Raw genomic sequence first — 20,847 nt, forward strand, 5'->3', positions numbered from 1 at the left:
CGGTTCATGGAAATAGTTGCCAGTGTTTCAGCACTCTGTCTTTTGGTGTCTCATTCAAAGTGTGATTAATTTACTGTAATGACAAAAAAAAAAACATGAATTATCATTGTTAGCTGACAGAATGTAAGGGTTCTGGAGTACAGCATAACAAGAATAGAATGCATAAAATATAATTTATTAAAATCCTTTCCACTTGTGCAAGTAGAAAAGTGTTGTAATTATTGAACAGTGCAACATAATGTTCTCAGATAAACATTTGCAATGCATAAAGGTAGCTCAAGACTAACTCCTTTTGTCTGGGCAATGCCCAAAACTCAGAAATATAGTTTCAACTTAAATATTTGCTTTAATATTGTACAGTGTGATCATTACAGAAAAATCCCTTCTAACCCCAAACCTGAACGTGCCACAAAGTCAACACAAAACTGCAGTAAAATGAAATAATCACATACTTACACCAATAATTTACAAGAATTATGAAAGCCTAAACAAACAGTATACATTGGTACTGAAAACTCCTTGTCATACAAGTCATTGTACCTCATTTTATACTTCAGTGGAAAAAATACAAACTTTTAAATATTCACATAAACAGTGATTACTAAAATTAAGGCCTTTCAAGTTCAAATCTGTACAATCAATAAAAATTATATAACATAGCCCTTTAGGGAGAAGAGCTGAGAAAGCAGAACAAGACACATGATAATGCTTCATTAATTGACAGTGATCCTAAGGTAAATAAATATGTTTTGTAGTTGTAAAGTTGAATTCAATACGTTACCAGAAACCATTGTAGCTGGAGTGGTTTTTAAGTTGTGAACCTTGAGGAAAATCTGCCGCAGTGTCAGCATTAACAAAGCCCCATAAACTTAACCCATTGACAACCACACCGATTTAGACACTTCATTAGAGGACATTATTCAACCAATTCAAACCAAATTAATAATTAACACTTAAAACAAACATAAAAATGAAATTATGTATTTAAAATATGACATTTTGCTGTTTGTTCAATAATTTTATACCTCAATTACTTTGTATTTAGGCTTTTAAAAGCAGTTTGCCAAAATATATTTATGTAAATTTAATTAGTTGACTTTGCAGTAAAAAATATATAGATTTCTGCCAATTCTCAAGAAAATTATTTCTCATGTTTTTCCTGTTTGTTAATGAAGTAGAGTGTTGAAGTTTTAATTAGAAGTGGTCACTTTATCAAGGCTGGTTGGGGTTAAAGGTCTGTCTTCATTGTCATCTGCTTTCAGTAGCGGGGACAGATCAGCGTCTCCCCCCACCTCCTCCCGCCGGGCAAGACGTCAGTCGCGATGGGACTGGCCCGGGGGTGTGATGCTGAAAACCTGAATGCGCAAATGTGCCGCGATCTGGATGCATACTCCTGTGCAATACCGGACCAGATCAAGGAAAGACAAAACCTGTGGGGACAGAAAAATAATAATTAACAGTACATGCTGTCATGATTTAACCTAAAAATCTGACGTATCAAATGGTACTGACCATTGCTATCCAAAGTACTATGTATTCGTCAATGAAACTGTTGAAATACTGGTTTAGGAAAAGTATTCCCGGGCCTATAAAGGCAGTGTCTGGAAGATATAACTCACTTTTTGTCATGTGAGCAATCTATAAAGGAGACACAAATAGAATGGTAAAGGCAACTTAACTTTGTGTTTCATGCCAAAATGAGATTCATCATATATACCACAAGCTTGTTTGAAATTTTGGCGATGACCATGCCAAACGTCAGAAGGTACAAACAGGGATGGTGCTCAAAGAGTTGGCTGGATGACTTTTTAAAAATGATGAAGGCTAGAGAAAGGATGAGACCAATGTGCAAACCTGGACTCAGAACACTGGTGTCCTATAAAAATCAGAACCATCACAGTTTTTTAAAAAGTGTAAATAAACAGCATTTAGATATAGGGGTTTGGAAACTTACAGCGACAGTAGAGCCATTTTTACCAACACCACCATTCAGAATGACATAAAAGTAATTGTGACAAGAGTAGAGGGCTCCACCAATAATGCCCATGATCGGGAAGGCATAGAACTTCAATCCTATAACTGGTAACTAAAGAAGACACAAGAAAATTTGATTAGATATGAATGCACTGTGCTGTTTCGGTTGCAGATATGAAAGCTATAGGCATGCTGAGCATGATGTAGGGGCAAAGCAATAAAATAAAATGAGTGCGTGGGACATTATCAGCTGTGTAAGCCAGATCATGTCTAATAGATGACCTGTTACCTTCTCAATTCATGTGATGTTAACTCAAGCCTCCAAAGGCAGCACAGAGTGAGAGTGAAACAAAGACTATTTAAAAGGCTACAACTTAAACTGACAACTGGGATTTGAGATTTTAAATGTTATATTTAAGGTGAAGAAAGTGTACCATTGCTGTATGACTACACAAAAACTCAGTTACCGTAGTGTGCCATAGGCTCACGCCTCCAAACGCAGACATCAGATACATGACTATAATTGCAATCTGCACCTCTGTCACATCAACCCTGAAGGTGGTCAAACAACAAAAATGCCTTTGTCAGTATTAAAAACACAGGACAAAATCTACATTATACTTAAAACTTACAGGCCAAACCGAAGGGTCCCAGACACATAGGTCTGCCAGTGTGCACAGAAAAACATAAACATCCCAATGAAACCACAAAAGAACATCCAGTTTGAGAATCCTCCAATTCCACATGAAATGCATGTTCCAACTGCAACAAAGACTGTAAAGAAAAAGAAAGGACTTTTAATGTGCATGTTTTTTCAAAACAACCGAGGTATTGCAGATCAGCAGAGATGGAGGGATTATCTTTAATTTCGAGAGCACCTGTGGAGACGGCATCGCAACCATGGTCAAAGAGCTCCCCCAGAGCAGAGCTGCTGTTCGTCCGTCGAGCCTGTTTTCCGTCTATGGCGTCCAGAGACTGGTAAATGAAGAGGCCCAGAGCACTCAGCACAAAAGCCCAGGAAGGAGCCTGAATATGAATAAGAAAAAAAATAATAATAATTAAAGAAAAAAATATATATATATATATATATATATAAATAAAAAAACAGGCATTAACTTAACTCTTTAAAACACCAGAGATATATTATACATATCATACAATTTCTTTGCATGAAAGCATTTTGAGGGTCCAAAAGGTTGATGAATTATTATTATTTTATTATTAAAAAATAAATAGTGAAACCAGAAACCAGTGTTTTTCCAGCTGAGCTATGACCTTTCACCAGAAAACAGAGGTTTCCAACCATCTGGACTCCAGCACTGTGGTCACTGTGGTCACTGTGAGTGTGTGTTTGTTTGTGTGTGAGAGAGTGTGTGAGAGAGAAAGAGAGAGGAGAGACACACAAAGGTAGCCTGTTTCAGAGCAACTAGATTATCATGCTTTGCACTCTTTCTGTGTTTTGGTGCATGTCATTCTGGATAACTGATCCCTGCCCCTGGAGTTAAAAATGAAGGAATCTCCCAATAAACAAGTTTGATGTCTTTGATCAGACACTGGGCTTTAAATGAAGAATACCACTACACTGAACTGTGAGGAATTTGATAAACCTTGGTTTGCTCCTTGGACTTCAAACATGAAGTCAGATTACTCGGGATTGGACTGGACAAAGGTGCAAGAGAGATAAAAACACACCTATGCTCTTGCAAGTGAACCTGGAGCAACAGGTTTAGTGGGGGCAAAGGTCAAATTTTAGCCAAATCTATGAATGAAGTCTGGGCTTTCATTGCATTGAGTACTTTTAAACTGGGTGTAATAATAGCCCTTGCTGTGTCTGGAGAATTTTAAGTAGCCACACCTGGCAAACTATATTAACTGCCACGTGTGCCAGATCAAACCATATTAATACAATTAAGCCCAACTTTGTCTCTGGGGTGTCATTTCTTGCGGTCAGAGATTTAAAAGGTGTTGCGTTGTTTTAATATCACGTGACACTGTGCAGCAAATAGATCCATGATGGCAGCAACACGTCAAATTAGTCAACCCCAAAGTGTACCGATTCATAAATAGGATGATTCATAATAATTAATGATTCATAAATAAACTCGTGAAACAAAACAATACAGCTGACATTAATAGAGGCACTCATATTGCTTTTTAAAATAGGCTGTAGGTGTTTGGGCAGTTCAATTACTGTCCAAATACTCACCTCTTCTGTAGCAGTGGGACAAAAATACACCAGCACCAGAGTAGAAACGATATTGACAAAGAGTCCAACAATAGTTAAAGTATTCGGGGCTATCCATGTCGGGATTTGCTGTACCAACCAGTTCCAGTAAATCTGGCAGGGCGGCTCAAACAGGGAGCGACCAGAGGCGCTGTACTTGTGCTCCTCCAGGCGCTTGAGCTGTGCGGGTGACAGCGGCTCAGGCCACAGCCAATGGGCCATAATTAGTCCTCCTCGTCAGGCTTGAAGTCTAAACAAACTCCCATGGAAGATGTGTACCGACGGCGCTATCCGGTGGGTTTAACCAACTCCGAGCAAAAGCGACTCATTAGATATTTACAGCTAACTCGGGACTAGGCCATTTCACCGCGGAACCAAAAAGTCGAGTCTCCACAAACAGGAAGTGAACAACCGGAAAAAGATCACACGTGGCCGGGTTCTTTCAAATTCATCAATGATAAAAATGTGCAGATAAAATAAAAATAAAAAACTGACCGACAAACACTTATACTGAATTTCTTAAATATATGAAAATGTATATTCTAGATATAATTTATTAAGGCTATATTTTAACTTACTTGATGAAAATGTATATCTAAAAACAGCATATAACCAAACAGGATTATTGAGGATAATTATTAACACATAGAAAAACAAACAAAAAAAATGCACAAAAGTCACATGTACTGTAAATAGGTCACAATTTTATTGCAATCAGAATGACATAATTGCAAAGTTTTTGCATGTGCCTGTTTGACATCGAACCTGTGGAAAATTTAATATTTTTTATAGAGATAAATCTTAATTTTCATTCTATTAATTCTCAAGTATTAGAATCAAAGGAATTTATTCATTTGTCAACATTACTCAACCCATTGTAGGCCTACAGCCTATTTAACAAAGCCTAAAGAAGTTCTCACAAAGCTCTATTTTCTTACATATCATCACCATTACTTTACTTAATGCCAGCCACAACAAACCACACAACTGGTATATGTGCAGGTTTTTAGCTTACAATGTGTATGAGAATGTCAATACATTCCTGAACTAACACATTTTAAAACTCCAAAGGCCAATAAACAATGTTATACATTTGCAGTGGTAACAAAATGGCACACAATCTGCAAACAATTATACCACAGCCCAGTCTCCCACGCATCCCCGCACCCACACTGACCTAATCTTAACCAGTCAAAAGCTTTTCCATTATCTTCGATGTCAGTATTTGTAAATGAATTTAATATAATTTAAGTGGGGCATATACGGTGTGATTCTTTTAATTTATAAACAAAAAGGTATAAATTCTTGCTTTTGGGGGCATTTACAATATTTATGTTTTGCACACAGCTGATGTCTGACAGTCTTGAGTTGGAAGAAGCCCCTTATTTGCAGCCTAGCCCCTGTTTCTTCATCGCTTTAGGATAATGAGATGTCCACATCAATGACATTGCTGGGGTAGAATGGGAGTTGACAAAGTGTCTAATTGCACAGTGCATCTACTTCTCCTGCTCAACAATCTTTGCCTCGTTCATGTACTTGTCGATCAAGTGTAGTGGCACTCCACGATGCATGAGCTCATAAAAGGTGAATCCTCCTGAAAACAATGGACAGATCATCATAAAACCGCTTTTGGAGAAGGAGTTGGGAAGAAGAATAAGAAAACAGAAAAAAGAAAAACTGGACAATAGGACAAACCCGATGCACAAAATCGCACAAACTGAAGATGCACACAATTGCTAAATCAAATCGTGTCCTAATTCCGAACAATATGAGCTGTAACCACATGATTATTAATACTAGTCAGTGTATGTGTATACTGCAGTTTAGTTTAGTTTAGATACAACCTAGACTGTATAAAGAAGTGGACTAAGGGATAGTGATGTCACCCATATGGTTCAGCTCCAGTTAAATGAAGCTCACGAGGACAGCAGTTACAGAAGCAAATTTGGAGCCAGGTTCATATTAGGAATGGGAATTTATTCTTGTACAAAATAGCAAAATTACGTATCATGATCACGTGCTTTGAGTGCCTTGAAGGTGGAAAAGCGCTATAGAAAAATGTGACCATTTACCATTTACATACAGCAGGTTAATATGTTAATTTTAAGATACCATCATCAAGTCAATTGGAAACAGAGTTGAAGGAGCTGAAAGTGCCTCCATGAACACTTTCCATTTGGTACCTACCGGCTAGCGAATTAGCTATGTCCATTTAAATATACAGTCTATGAGATACAATAATAAATAACTATTATGTAAAGTCACCCATACTTAATGGGTAGGGAAAATGGAATTGGGACACAGTTTGTAGAACTATGGCAAATTATGAGACATTGCTGCTTTAACTAATATGCAATGCAAAGCCACTGAAGAGGGCAAATCTATTAAAATAAAATGCACCATTATTTGATCACAACAAGCAAAAGCTATGAATGGAGATATGACTTCTCAACATTCACAACTGATTGACAAGTTTACAAATAGGGGAAAGTGTGGTGTTAGCATGTCATGTATTTAAAAAGCAAAAACTTTGCGGCTGCTTTTATGCAAAAGAAAAGGTTAGCTGTTGAACAGACTTACCTTAGAAGCGCCATAAAATACATGAGGTAGTCTCTGATATCCACACTATTGATGTTTAGTTTCCAAAGGTTCCAGAGGCATTAAAGCTGGCTAGCTGTTCTAATAATGTTTCATGCACATTTTATTAGTAGTAAGATTACACTAAGATCTTATGTCTCATTTCATGACCATAAATACGCTGCCACCAACCAGGGAAAGTGAAGTTATATTCTGATTGAACAATGCATAATGAATGACATAAGCTTCATATGCCCGGACCATATGAAAGCTTACCTTATATGAGAACATACATTCACAATTCTTGAGTTTGGACTGAGGGAGAAAGAAAAGAAGAGGGGTTAACAAAATGTTTACATGGTGTTATATGTGTGCACCAGGGAGTCCACTGAGTTACTGAACTCTTTAAATGAGGAGTTACTGTGCACAGACATTACAGTCATTTGAAACACAGGGACACCACAGGTCTATATGTTATGCCTATGGAGGAGTGACTCAAATATTCAGTGTAGTCATGATGGACAAGATGACTGGATGGACTGGAAAACAGAGGGATAAACCTGCAGTGGTAAAGGTCCTCCAGAGATTATGTTCACTTCACACACATGAACAAATTACTGATGACGCATATGTGCAATAGTGCTCAATACTTACGGAAGCACAGCTTGCAGTATACGTCCACGCCATTGGTTTTACTACTGCATGACTTATCAAGACCTGCTTTCCCAAACTAAACTTGTATGGCTGCTCACAATATGGGCTTTACAAAGTACTGAGCACAGTATTTTGGTTTTAAACATGTCACTGTGCATTGTCTCCAGGGAGAGTAAACATGATCAAATGTTGCACTTATACCGTAAAAAAAAAAGAAGAACATGATATCATGGCATTCTTTATTTTTCTTTGTTTTGAAATCTCTGGTGAAAGAAGAACAAACTGTATTATCCTTTTTAAACATTAGAAGCGCCTGCTATCCCCAGTACCATAAAATATATTTATCTGAATGAAGCAACTAATCCATAACAGAAAGTCAAAACTAGAAAGAGGGATTTGGGAAACCAGTCTCAGTAATAAGTGACAATGACTGAAACTGAAAAGAGTTTTCTAGTTTGCACTGACCTTTGACCTCCAGTTTGCAGTCAACCTGCGCCTCTCCAAGGTCATTGATGGCCTTACAGGTGTACATCCCGCCATCATAGGGACTGGGCTTCCTGATCTCCAGTGTGCAGACGCCTTGGTTACTGAACATACGGTAGCGAGGATCATCTAGGATGGTTATTTTATTCTTCATCCAGATCACTTTGGGCTACAGTTAAAGATAATTTAAAAAAGTATTCACTATATTATTAATAAAATTAGATTTTCCAGATATTGTTGATTACATTAGAATTGAATACAAATAATGATAATATGTTATTAATTATTTTACAGGTTTTACATGACTGTACAGTATGATGTTACCTGATTTTATCTGGAGGTCTACACAGCACACCACCTACCCTTGGGTTGGCACGGACACTACAGTTTAGAGTGGTGTTGTATCCGGCGATGGCAAACGTGTTGATCAGTGGCTGGGTAAACTTGGGCGCCTCCTTAAAGTCATGGTCATTGTACTCGGGAATTTTGAGCTGCATGCCTGTGGGGGGAAGGGTAAAGGAGTGGGGTTGTGCATGATACTGGCGCTGAGCTGTATCATGTGGGAATCTCCCTATGTGATGAGGGAAAGACAATGATTTGTGTTCATTCATTATCAGCTGAGATTGCAACATCATTGTTTAAGGGCCTGTCAGTCAGTGCTTGACACTCACTGTGGGGTGGAAAACATCACTGACAGTACCTTCAAACCAGCTGTAAAAAGACTTAATATTTAAAACATGAAATAACAAAAACATATTAAACAAATAATGTTTCCCTCAATTAGTTTCAAAGTAATACAATCCTTACATGATAATTATCACACTGAGATAAAAAGGAAAGGAGTAACATGAAGGCATGCAACAGGAAACACTTCTCACACTTCAGTATGCATCTCAATACATCTCAATGGGTCAAAATAACAATATTCAATTAAATTATTAAATTACATGTCTTCTCTGTTTGGATATAGTAGTTAGGCCTTTTAGAGCTTATATATCATATCATAGAGAGAGAGAGAGAGCTGTACCTTCTTTCATAATGAGGGCACTCTTCTTCGTTTGAGTGGCTGATTCGCTCAGACCGCACATATTCTCAGAGAAGACCCTGAAGTAATACTCATTCCCGACCACAAGCTCTGTGATGGTAATGCAGGTGCGATGGTAATGCTCAATGCATGTGTACCACTCCTAAGAGACAAAAAAAAGTTTGAGTCTCTATAAACCAACTGATTTGATTTTTTCAAAAGATTTAAATTTTACCATAGTTTTTGTGTCTGCCTTTTGAATAGTATAGCCAGTTATTGGTGCATTTCCATTGTCTTTCGGTGGTGTCCAGACAAGAGCTACATTTCCTCCCCAGACATCTTCAATTATCACAGACTGAGGAGGTCCTGGTAGGTCTGAAAATCAGAAAACACTATGTAAGTAGACGATATTTAAATATAAACATTTTTATACAGTTTCTAAACCATTTTTGATTGATTTTGACAAAACAAATTTAATTTCCTTACCTACTATTTGAATGTCAATGACAGCTGTGTCCACATGATTGTCAACCTGCACTTTCATATCATACTTTCCAGAGTGGCTGCGTTCCGCTTTGCGGATGAAGATGATGCTGTCACTGTCAGTGTTGCGAATGCTTACATGAGTTGGTTCAATGGGCTTGCCTTCCTTTAGCCAAGTGACCTTTGGCCTGGGTTTACCCTAAAAAAAAACATTTAACTTTGTTACAGTAGTTGATGTGAATTATGGTGAAGATATGATCAATTAAACAGTTACATTACCATAAATGGGACAACAAGGTTAACTGCCTCTCCCACTCTGCGGGTGTATGTTTGCTTGAGGTGGCGTGGCACACGGATTTTTGGTGGTTCTTAAAAAAGATAACATGAAATCCATTTTGTGGCATACACATTTTCTAAAATGGAATTAGCTTAATAATGTTTATTATCAATAAGTTAACAAACTTACCAATGACCTCTTTGACTAGTATAGAGTGTTGAATGGTTTTTGGGGCACTAGCCCCAGCTTTATTGATGGCTTTAACACGTACTAAAATTTTAGAGTCTGGTTTTAACCCTGTGATGGTGTACTTGGTCTTCTCGATTAATTCTTTGTTAGCAGGAATCCACTCATCAGCTGTAGAGGGAATAGAACCAGAACATTATATTGTGAATTAGCTGCATTTTATAACTTTAGCATGGATATGTACATATGTTTTAATATAGGTCCCATTGCAAAAGATTATTCTTACTTCCTTCCAAGCAATACTCCACTAAATATCCATCCAGACCAGCGGCTCCAATGGTTTCAGGTGGGCGCCATTTCAGAGTGACTGAGTTATCAGTGACATCATCAACCACCAGCATAGTGGGTTCACTGGTCACAGCTGCAAACAAGAGAAAGGATTGAATCTTTTAGGAGTCATACCTACAACTCCTCAGTTTTTTTGTAATGCCATGAACACATGAAAAAGCTGTGAGTGTTTCTGGCTGGTATGTCGCTGTGTCTCATTAGTCCAACCTATTGTCTATTCCAGTGTTCTGAATCATATTTAACTCCTATTGGAGCCTCTGGCAGACCTGTTCTTCTAAACCTCTAATCCATAGATGCTTTGGCAGCCATTATAAAGACATATTTAATATCCCCTAAAGCTCCAGTCTGCCTAGTAGAGGTCACAGTCAGAATGCTTGGGATGGTGCGGTATGCTGATGAACAGCTGTGTCGCTGGGGCTCCAAGGGCAGATCACACATGCAGCCAACCATCATTAAGAATGGAAATCTGCAAATTCTTGTAAAACAACAGCTACAGTAGACAAGCAGTCTAGAGCATTATATAGAGCTTTTTCTCAGAACATCAGCAGCTTAAAATATAAATGTTTAGACAGCTAAGCCTATTCAAGACCTTTGCTTACCCAGGGGAACAAAGGCTTTTGATGGCTCACTGGGCTTGGATATGCCTATGGCGTTGACAGCAAAGACCCTCACTTCATAAGGCACACCCTCAATCATCTTCTTTGGCTCAAAACACGTTTCTTTGATCAAGTCAAAATTTAGTCTCATCCATCTTGAGCTCTGTTTCTTCTTTCGTTCAATGAAGTAGCCTTTGTATATAAATAAAACAGCTATTACTTGCCTTTAAATGTTAACAATTGTTATTATCAATAGGCTACAGTATTATTACCTAATATAGGGGAACCTCCATCATATTTGGGAGGTTCCCATGTCATCGAACACCAATCACCACCTACAACTGGAACCAATGGAGCATCCGGAGCATCAGGTATGTCTGCAGACAAGAACCATCCATGAATTGTTTATGTCACTAAAAGTATCTTTAACCAGAAAACTATTGATGAAAAAAAATAATAATAATAATAATAACAATAAAAATAATTACTTCCCTGGTAAATTGATGGAAGCAAATAAAGTTTTTTTTTCCCCATCACCAACAATTATGGGTATATATAAAGAAATCTGACTATAACAAAACTTTAAATTATTTTGTCTTTTTTGATAAAAAAACAAGCTTTTATACAATAGAACATGAGGGTATTTTACCAACAACTTTGATTTTGACACTGGCGGTGGCTTCCCCAGCTTCATTCTGGAGAACTATCTTGTAGTTTCCAGTGTCGTCACGCTCCGTGATATCAATCGTCAAACTGGTCTGGTCTCCATAAGTCTCTGCCCTAACACGATGACCAGACTCAAGAATGACCTATGATATCCAAGAAGACAGGATTTTCGGATTTTAACAAAACTTAAAATGTTTTTCAGAAAAGACCAGACAAGGCCTCACCCTTTCACCCTTCATCCACACCACCCTGGGTGCTGGTTCACCACTGATGGGAATCTCCAGTCGAAGTTTGTTTCCTGCTACAATAACCACTGTGTTGTCTGGAAAATTCAAACTGTCCAGATGAACTCTTGGTGGGTCTGAAAAAATAGAAATGAAATGTAATAGCAATTCCAGTACATATTTCTCTATTATTATAAATGAAAATGTGTGTGACTGTACCAATGATATGAACTTTGGCAGAGAGGCTTTGAGAATATCCCTCGGGCACAAATGTGTAATCTCCAGCATCATGCAGGGAGCAAGATTCAATTTCCAGTCGATGGATTCTGAGAAGGAAAAGGTAAAATATAAAAAACATGATTTCACATATTTTTTTCTATATTTTTTCTGTAATATTATTTACTTGTTTCTGTGAATAATATTGATGCGGTCATTGGGCTGAATCAGTTGTCCATTTCTGTACCAACGGCCTGGTACATTGCCTGGGTATATCTCACAATGCAGCTTAATTGGCTGCCCCAGCCTTACGGTTATATCCTGCAGGTCCTGGAAGATCTTAAGGGGTTTCACTGTAATAAAAACACACAAACTATAGAGAACAATTTGTTACAACTTGTAAATATAAAATATAAAATATATGTCACTTACAGTCAACCTGCACATGACACTCAGAAGTGCCCCCAGTGGCCATGACAGAGTATGTCCCTGTATCGTCCCTGGAGGCATCATCAATCACCAAATAGTGTTTAGTGCCTTCACACTTTACTCGATATCTGGAACGCACTCCTGTTGGGACTTCAACACCATTCTTCATCCTGACAATAATAATAATATAATAGAGCACGTTTTATGGGGGGGGATCTAATATCTGTCAAATATCACATATTTCCAGTTCACAGATTCATTCTACTATCTTCAGAATAAATCCTTAAATCTTTAAAGTGATTTTTGTTCATATTCGACTGTCCATTAGGTCCGTATCTCACCATTTCACCTGAGCACCCTCCTCGGACACCTCACACTCCAGTTCAATTCGCTCATTTACAGTAGTCTTCACTGGATCAAGACTTTTTATAATCTTAACTGGCAGCTCTAAAAAAAAAATCAATAAGTAATTTATTTATGTTTACTGAATTGTATTCATACAAAAGTTAACCTGCAGAGACTTATCATTTATTAGCATGTGTTATTATTGATATTTTCAAAAGCTACAATATTAACAGAAAAAGCAGAATGTGCTTCCATATCATTCAGAAGAGAATTATATTTGTTGTTTTTTTTCCAATTACTATATTTGCAAATGGTCAATAATAGTAATCACCATTAAAATGAAACTTGATTTAAATATAGTTGGATGCACAGGTCTAGCACAACCCTACATCACAATAATTACTATATCAACTTACAGTTCAATATATGAATGCTGGACTAATATATATTAGATCTCAATATTTATCATTGTTACTTTTTCTTTGTACAAATTTGACAATTTTGGTTATTTTGAGCGCTAGAAATTGAAACTATGGCCTTCTATGTCTCATTATGGACCTGAGACTATTTAAATGCTGTATCCTGCTATTTATTTATTGCATGATCTAACATAGAATAAATTCAAAATTTCTTATCATGACAGGCCTACTTACATGTACATTCTAATAATCACAGTAAAAAGTCTAATACCTTTAACAAACAGCTCAGTGCTGCACTTCTCATCTCCTGCAGCCACAGAGTAGGCTGCATCGTCATTCATGGTGCAGTTGTTGATGACCATAATCCTTTGTGTGCCTTTATGCTCAAAGATATACCTAAAATTCACATTATTATGAGTGCAGCCATAACATAATTAGAACAATATATACAATTGTAATTAGGTTAGTGATATGGAATGACTTACTAAAGATTATAACAAAATATATGAGACAAACATGGAAATATACAGTGCTGATGGACTTACTTCCTTTGACTTTAAGTCAGCAGGGAGCCACAACGTGCCGGGTCACAGAGAACAGGAAGTAATTATGGCAGACAGGAAGGAGCACCATGATATATGATAAATAAACAAAAAGACAGACACATCATGCCTGGAGGGGTACAGTATGAATGTGGTTGCCAACAACAAAAGCAGAACCCTGTGTTCAAGAGGGCCGGACCAGAAAACAGTAGAAACCTCCCAAATGGCTTTAGCACTGCATGAGTTTGAACAGGGTGTGGCAGACGGTGATGGTGTACTTATGTAGATGGCCTTTTAAATTATGATTTTTACAGAGTCCTGATGTGACAAAGGCATTTAAAGTTTGAGTATGAAGTGAAACCACTTTCTTTTTTTTATGATATAAATAGATTATGAGAGTGCAAGACCTCATTTTAATCCACAGTTCATAACAAATGTCATAACAAATGTTCATGTTCACTGAGTTCATTGGCTGATGTTGTTGCTAAATTTATCCATCACCATTTTGCCACCCACTGTCACAAAGCCAAGCCAGGTTAAAGACCTGTGAAGAAGGTAATACCTTTTCCTATGCAAAGGATGACATCAAGTAAACACATAATGACATTATAAACCCACAGTCAACTGGATATCAACCACCAATGGTTCACAGTGCAATTAATAGATTAAACATTATGTGTGGTTTCAGTGCTATTTGGCTAATATATAATAAGTATGTAAAATATTCAAGTTTACGTTTGCTTTATTTACATGTGAACCATTGTCTTTTAGAAACAAAATGAAACATTTAATGGCAGTGCAAGAGCAATGCCTTTTCCCCATAAATGAATGTCATTTTATTAAAATGTTCATTCATTTGAGTGAGACACACTGATACTATGTCACATACTTGGGAGTTGGTCTGATTTCTTGTCCATTCTTGTACCACTTCAGATCAACCGTGGGGTCAGCTAAATCCACCACAAGGCGAATCTTCCCTCCTTTATCTACCTGATAGGATGGTTCCAACTTCTTAGCAAATGCTAAAATACATAAATAAACAAAGTTAGAGAGGAGGAAAATGTATAGGTAAAAATGATATAAAACATGCACCTTCGCTCTTCTTCTCCTCTTTGGGTATTTTCTTCAACCTTCGTAGCAGACCTCTCAGATCTGTGATGCCATACATAAATGCAATCTTCTCATACTCATCTGGGCGTGCATTTTTTAGGATCTCCCAAACGTCTACCTCTGGGGTGTCGTCCTGTTGTTTAGGCTCCCTGGTGGTCCCAAATAAGGTCAGAGTGTGAGGGCAAGAGCAATAGCAGTTTTTTGCGACATGTCCTGTGGAAATATTCTGCTACATGTTAAGATTGTAATATGGTAATTCAAAGTTAAATTAATAGTTTTGTTCCTCAGGACATGTCACACAAAGAGATGGGCATGGAAAGCGGCCTTTGATCAAAAAATGAGGCAGATATGTTTGAAGTGGGTTAATTCTTTTGCTTGTTTTAATGCCTTTCCAGCAGAAAAAAATTATGAAACAGACCCACTGTGGTGTTATGGGACATAAGTAAACATTTGGTTGCTTAAGTTTATCAAGATTGATATAGCATGCATCTGTGCATGAAAGTAAGGTATGATGGGTCATCTCTCTTAAATTTTAGATAGATCTATGCATAAGAAAAAATAACATATCAATGCACACAGGAGCAGACACCATTTTTTTTGGTGTAATTAAACACAATGTTATACAGGAAGTGTGTGTAATTAAATGTAGCATGCAGGGACAGAAATAATAACCTGCAACAAATATACTGAAATGAATAAATGACATGTCTTTTAAGCTCTTGAAGCGGCCCATCCCTTTGTTTGTTGTTGGTTGAGTGATCACTTCAGAGACGCTCTGACAGTGTTAGATGAAATTATCTATAAACTACATTAGTTGTATCAAAGTAATGAAAATGAAGACAGGTCATGCACAGCACAATTGGTTTAAAACATTCAGCTCTTTAAAATTAGACATTTTCCCAAATGTCTAAAAAGTTGAAGGCTGAAAAGCAAAAAGCTAACTTAGTTTTGAATAGATGTTTTTCATTTGTTTATTTTCAGGCAATAGTCAAGAAGCTTAAAAACAAACAGGTTTGTCTTATACATTTCTAAAATGAAATAATAATGACAAAGTAGCAGTAACACTATTTAACAGCATCATTCCTTGAGGCCCTTCCATCTCAGGAATGATTCAAAATGGTGCACTCTGTGTCATGTATGTGATGAAATCCATAATCCAATGAAGTTCATTCAGCTTTTATGACACAAGTCCATTTCCATCATTCCTGATGGAGGGCAGACCAAGTAGGAATGCTGTATCCAAATGAAGTGTTACCGTACTACAGGAGGCCAACACTCTTGCGTGTCCGATTGCTACAGCTACATTATGTCATGCTGGGGACTCTACGGGATTACTCACCGCAGTAAGGTCTAATATCTTAAATACTTATGGTTTTCACTCTACTAACCTTTGATGTCTGAATATGTAGGGGAGAAGAAGAGACAAGCCCAAAGTAAATGTATAATTAAGGGGTTAAACTTTCTCTGTCGTCTTACAGTAAACCTATTGGGCCATAACAAAAATGTGAATGGTTCTGCAGAAACGCATTTGTCTTTACACCATTATAATAATATACATTGTTTAACAAACTACCTGATATTTCAAGATTTAAAAAAAAAACAAAAAACATGTATTGTATTTAGGACAAAAATAACAAAAACACAAACAACAAAAGTAAAAAATACTGAAAAATAAAAATCCACTCATATCTGGCTGTGATTCTCACCTATGTTTAAGAAGACCACTAAAGTCAAGCTCTCCTGCATCTTCTTGTCCTTCACTGCTGTTGTTAACAAGAAGAGATTAATGAAGACTTAATCAGAGGCACATACAGGCACTACAAAACAATGTCTAAAGAACAGCACAAAGCACCCGCTCTGAGGCCAACTGTACATTAGCTTGTGAGGCTAACACAGTTGGGACTTGCACAAAACTGCAACTGTCTTTTCAGGCTGAAACTGTGAGTTGTGTAAGACTCAGAGCGCTCCCAGTCACATTTTTGCACAGTGTTTCTGCAATGTTCAGTCAACATTATGCTACATTAACAATGTGCTAATGTTGCCAAACTGGGATGCTTTGCATTGCTTTCAATGCACATTGTTTGATGGTAGATCTGAAAAGCAAGAGATGGCCTTTCATTAAAATATATTAGGTTGATTGGATGGCTTGATTTATATAGCTCCAACTACTTTCTTCAATTTAATAACATAAAAAATAAACTGAACATTATATATGTTTATAAAATTGAGAAAGGCTGTTTAGTTATCTTTAGCTTTAAATGTATTTCATTTTACCTCCGTTTAAAAGCTGAGCGAATGTCAATGTTTTGGGAGCTCTGTTCAGTTTCTGCAAAAGAAACACAGTAAGTGAACAGGAGTGAGGGTCAATATTTCACTGCCTTTAATGCATTTGACAAACCTTTAATCTCTAAGTCAAAAGAACAGCTGTCAAACTTGTCCTTGTAGGTGACCTCACATCTGTAGTTCCCAGCATAGTTCTCTTTGGCTTTTATGATGTGCATCTCAAATGTATGTATCTGTCAGGAACAACCATATCTCATAAAGATGAACAAACACTCACATACTGTAGGTAATTTTTGTGGTGTACCTTTGTAACCCTGTCAAAGGTTTCTTTCAGCTGTAAATGCTTTCCGGTCTTGCTGGCAAGATCCATCCATTTTCCCTTGAACCACTTGATAGTTGGCTTTCGGAGAAGATCTTTAGCTTCCACTTTAGCAACAAAGGTAATGTCTCCTCCTTTGAACAGATATTCGTATGTTGTCAGTGGGAGATAAAAGTAGTAGTGTGTATATTGTATGTAACCATTTCTTCTGCTGTACTCACCCACAGGCACAGTGCCGCTCTGTGGTTTCTCTATGAGCAGAGTGGACAGTGGAGGGCTGTCGACGGGCTTTTCAAGTTCCTCTGGGGCCTGGCCCTCTCCCAAAGACCACACTGCTCAGTTAGAAAGAAAAAAATAAAAACATTTTTGACTCAACGTTGCACAAAATATCAATTAAAATAGTCAACCCACCTTTGCCATTTTTCTGCAAATGTTATCAAAGATAATTCAATAAATGGTTAAAAACAATATGACAGTATCCCACTTGGAACATATATATATATACATTTCACAGCAGCACCTTTCATAAAGCCACATAAAAACCAAAATGATTTTAAAAACCTTCAAAATGAAAACACATTTCATCTTCAGCATCACCCATTACATTAAAATACAGCAGATGGTGTTGTTCCAAAGTGCTCCTGAAACATAGACTGTTTTTACTACCACTTTATTACCTGAGTCCTTTCTCTCCTTTGCTGGCACAGGAGCACTATCATCTAAACAAAGAGAGAAATTTACAGCATATTGTAAGAAATATTACTGTAAAGTCCACTAAAGCAAACAAACACTCGTGGGGTTAAACCTTCAAGCAGTTAAATCTTGTCATGAATCTAACAATTCTGTTATTACAAATTCAAGTAATGTTGTATTTTATGATATTTAACAACTTCTCCTAACTATATTTGGGTTTTTAGGATTCTAGAATGTTTAGACGTCTCCAACCGATGCATGTTAACAGGTTAGAAAATGAGAACTAGGATCTAAATCTGGTTTAGGACTAGACACACGTTTTGTTGTTTCAGGCGTGGCTCAGTTTGTTGATAAGTACTAAAACAGTGCCAGGATTTAACAGAGGGCTCTTACTAGGCAGATCAACGGACACTTTCTTGACTGAACTGGCATCTTCTGTGAAGAAAGCAAAATTATCATTGATGTTAATCAGGATTACCGGAGTATTTAAGAGATTTGCTTGGCTTATCCAAGGATAAAACAAGCATGTATGCTGTTTCAAATACAAATTATTGCACTGAATTTTGTTGGATTGGACTTTCCTGTTTACTAAAACTATTCACATCAAGGCTTGAGAGTGAAAGATGTTAATTCTTTATGGTGACAGACTCAATTTTCAATATTAAATATAATTTTTTGATGTAACATGAGACCATCAGCAAAATTATTCCTCCAGCCCTGAAAATGTAATAGATAATACTTTTAGCGAAACATCTTTAGGAAATCTGTAAAAAAGATTATTAGAGGTTGGCAAGCAGGAAAAAATCAGCACACAAGCATTCACAAAATAAATATCTTTGTATGTATTTTGCACGCATTCTGTAATATGGAGTGAAATTACTTCCATATCTGAGAGTTACAGGTTTGCTGTGTTTAAATCACACATGCTTATGATGTATGTCTGAGTGGTAACATACATCAAACCTTAACATTCACCAGAGGAAATTCCAGTTGAAGTATGTAGGCTATTACAATAAAAGAGTACCCCAGTAATGTCACAATAGGAGCTTTTGAGGTATCGTATTGGTACCAACCTGCTGGGGATGTTGGGGAGGGGCTAGTGGCTGCAGGAGCATCATCACCTGCAATAAAGGTTTGATTGACAGCTAGACGCACCTAACACGCCCATCATAGAAGACACAGTGGCCCATTGATCACACATGCAACACACAACATGCAGCTCTCATACAGAAATATTAAAAGTAAACCATTCAAACAATGAAACTCTCACTTCAAACCTGAATATAGATTATACGACTGTATAAGACTGTAAGTTGGCATTATAACATATTCTTGTGGCTAATGTTTCATACACATGTTTTGCACATGTACACAGATGTGTGGGAGACATCAATAACTGATATAATTAAATAAAGCATAATGTTTTCCTTTTTTGACCTTAAGGTAGGCAAAACAACCCAACTACAAGTTAAATCAATCTTTCCCCTTGAAATATGTGTTTAGTATAAGATTTGCTTTAAGTAACTGGTAAAAAGGTCATGGACTGTTTGCATTCTTATGAAGCCCAAGCCAAATCAGGGGTGAGTGGTGTTAGTGGAGACACATTAAGCAAATACGGAGAGTATACAGGTAAGGTGCAGGTCAGGCATAGTTTCTACATTAGTATTATAAATCTGTTTAATTAAACATGCGGGATCAGGAGACACAAGAGACTGATAGTGGTTTACTTACCCATGGGTGGGGAAGAGACAGAACTCTCCTCCTTTACTGCTGAGCCAGGAGCCTCTGCCTCTTTCATCCCCTTCACACCACACTGAGGCTGGACAGAGCCATTCTCTGTGGGGCTTGGCTCCTGAGCTACAGCTAAAGGCTCTGAGGGCTCTGGTTTCCTCTCATCAGTCTCTACTGGCTCTTTCCCCTCTGTTACCACCTCTGTTATGGTCTCAGTTATGGCCTCTGTTACTTCAGTCATGGCCTCTGTTACTTCAGTTATGGCCTCTGTTACTTCAGTCATGGCCTCTGTTACTTCGGTTTTGGCCTCTGTTACTGCTTCAGCTATGGCCTCTGTTACTTCGGTTTTGGCCTCTGTTACTGCTTCAGCTATGGCCTCTGTTACTTCGGTTACGGCCTCTGTTACTTCGGTTTTGGCCTCTGTTACTGCTTCAGCTACGGCCTCTGTTACTTCGGTTACGGCCTCTGTTACTTCGGTTACGGCCTCTGTTACTTCGGTTACGACCTCTGTTACTTCGGTTACAGCCTCTGTTACTTCGGTTACGGCCTCTGTTACTTCGGTTACGGCCTCAGTTACTGCTTCAGCTACGGCCTCTGTTATGGGCTCTGTACAGCAGACAAAGCGCCAAGCTGGAGCAGCAAGCAGCAAGCAAAGATACTGCAGCATGGCAATACAATGCTTGCTTTGTGCTAGTATTTAATGGCCAGATAGCATTAGGCTGTATGTCTATCATTATTGGGTAGTTTCTTGACAGCTGTCTGGTCATTAAATATACAATAAATGGATTTCAGAGGGAAAAATTTACCGGCTTGTGTTTATTTTGTTTTTGTTTATATACATGTGTGTGTGTGTGTGTGTGTGTGTGTGTAGTATGATAATAGTATAATCAATAACACAAGTGGGGAAAATCTTTCCATCTTAAATTGGCATCATATTTAGTGTGATAAGTCAAGTATCATGCACATGAAAACACAACACATTTAGTAGTGACAGCATCACGCCTCAAGACAGTTGTTCCTCCTAGCAGGTCACAAGTTACTAGT

At 37.5% G+C, this 20,847-nt stretch overlaps 3 protein-coding genes across 3 annotated transcripts in view; all 3 read right to left on the reverse strand.

Annotated features, from left to right (window-relative positions):
- Window positions 1–154: 154 nt before the first annotated feature.
- Window positions 155–4,620, reverse strand: chpt1 (choline phosphotransferase 1). The gene is made up of 8 exons (XM_020926370.2): window positions 4,181–4,620; window positions 2,853–3,000; window positions 2,607–2,748; window positions 2,442–2,526; window positions 1,955–2,086; window positions 1,718–1,876; window positions 1,513–1,638; window positions 155–1,430 (listed from the first exon to the last, which is right to left on the reverse strand). The coding sequence occupies exons 1-8, from the start codon at window positions 4,418–4,420 to the stop codon at window positions 1,314–1,316; spliced, it is 1,149 nt and encodes a 382-aa protein (XP_020782029.1). The 5' UTR covers window positions 4,421–4,620; the 3' UTR covers window positions 155–1,313.
- An 874-nt stretch (window positions 4,621–5,494) lies between these two features.
- mybpc1 (myosin binding protein C1) lies at window positions 5,495–19,921 on the reverse strand. Its single transcript, XM_055153903.1, has 28 exons — window positions 19,804–19,921; window positions 19,146–19,193; window positions 18,466–18,507; window positions 18,057–18,098; window positions 17,601–17,711; window positions 17,365–17,513; window positions 17,176–17,293; window positions 17,052–17,103; window positions 14,760–14,926; window positions 14,557–14,689; window positions 13,397–13,521; window positions 12,703–12,808; window positions 12,365–12,531; window positions 12,120–12,285; window positions 11,936–12,042; window positions 11,717–11,853; window positions 11,476–11,635; window positions 11,099–11,203; window positions 10,830–11,018; window positions 10,169–10,303; window positions 9,886–10,053; window positions 9,699–9,787; window positions 9,423–9,618; window positions 9,172–9,311; window positions 8,940–9,099; window positions 8,275–8,411; window positions 7,895–8,081; window positions 5,495–5,792 (listed from the first exon to the last, which is right to left on the reverse strand). The coding sequence occupies exons 1-28, from the start codon at window positions 19,868–19,870 to the stop codon at window positions 5,695–5,697; spliced, it is 3,501 nt and encodes a 1,166-aa protein (XP_055009878.1). The 5' UTR covers window positions 19,871–19,921; the 3' UTR covers window positions 5,495–5,694.
- Window positions 19,876–20,847, reverse strand: part of LOC129408995 (polypeptide N-acetylgalactosaminyltransferase 18-like) — a 2,680-nt gene continuing 1,708 nt past the window's right edge. Inside the window, exons 5-6 of the mRNA XM_055154080.1 lie at window positions 20,000–20,433; window positions 19,876–19,908 (exon numbers count right to left, since the gene is read on the reverse strand). Coding sequence (XP_055010055.1) covers window positions 19,876–19,908; window positions 20,000–20,433 — 467 coding nt within the window. The remainder of the gene's footprint in view (window positions 19,909–19,999; window positions 20,434–20,847) is intronic.

This window comes from Boleophthalmus pectinirostris, unplaced genomic scaffold (genome assembly GCF_026225935.1).
Source record: "Boleophthalmus pectinirostris isolate CB_2022bp ecotype Guang Dong unplaced genomic scaffold, ASM2622593v1 HiC_scaffold_18, whole genome shotgun sequence".
Taxonomy (NCBI): domain Eukaryota; kingdom Metazoa; phylum Chordata; class Actinopteri; order Gobiiformes; family Gobiidae; genus Boleophthalmus; species Boleophthalmus pectinirostris.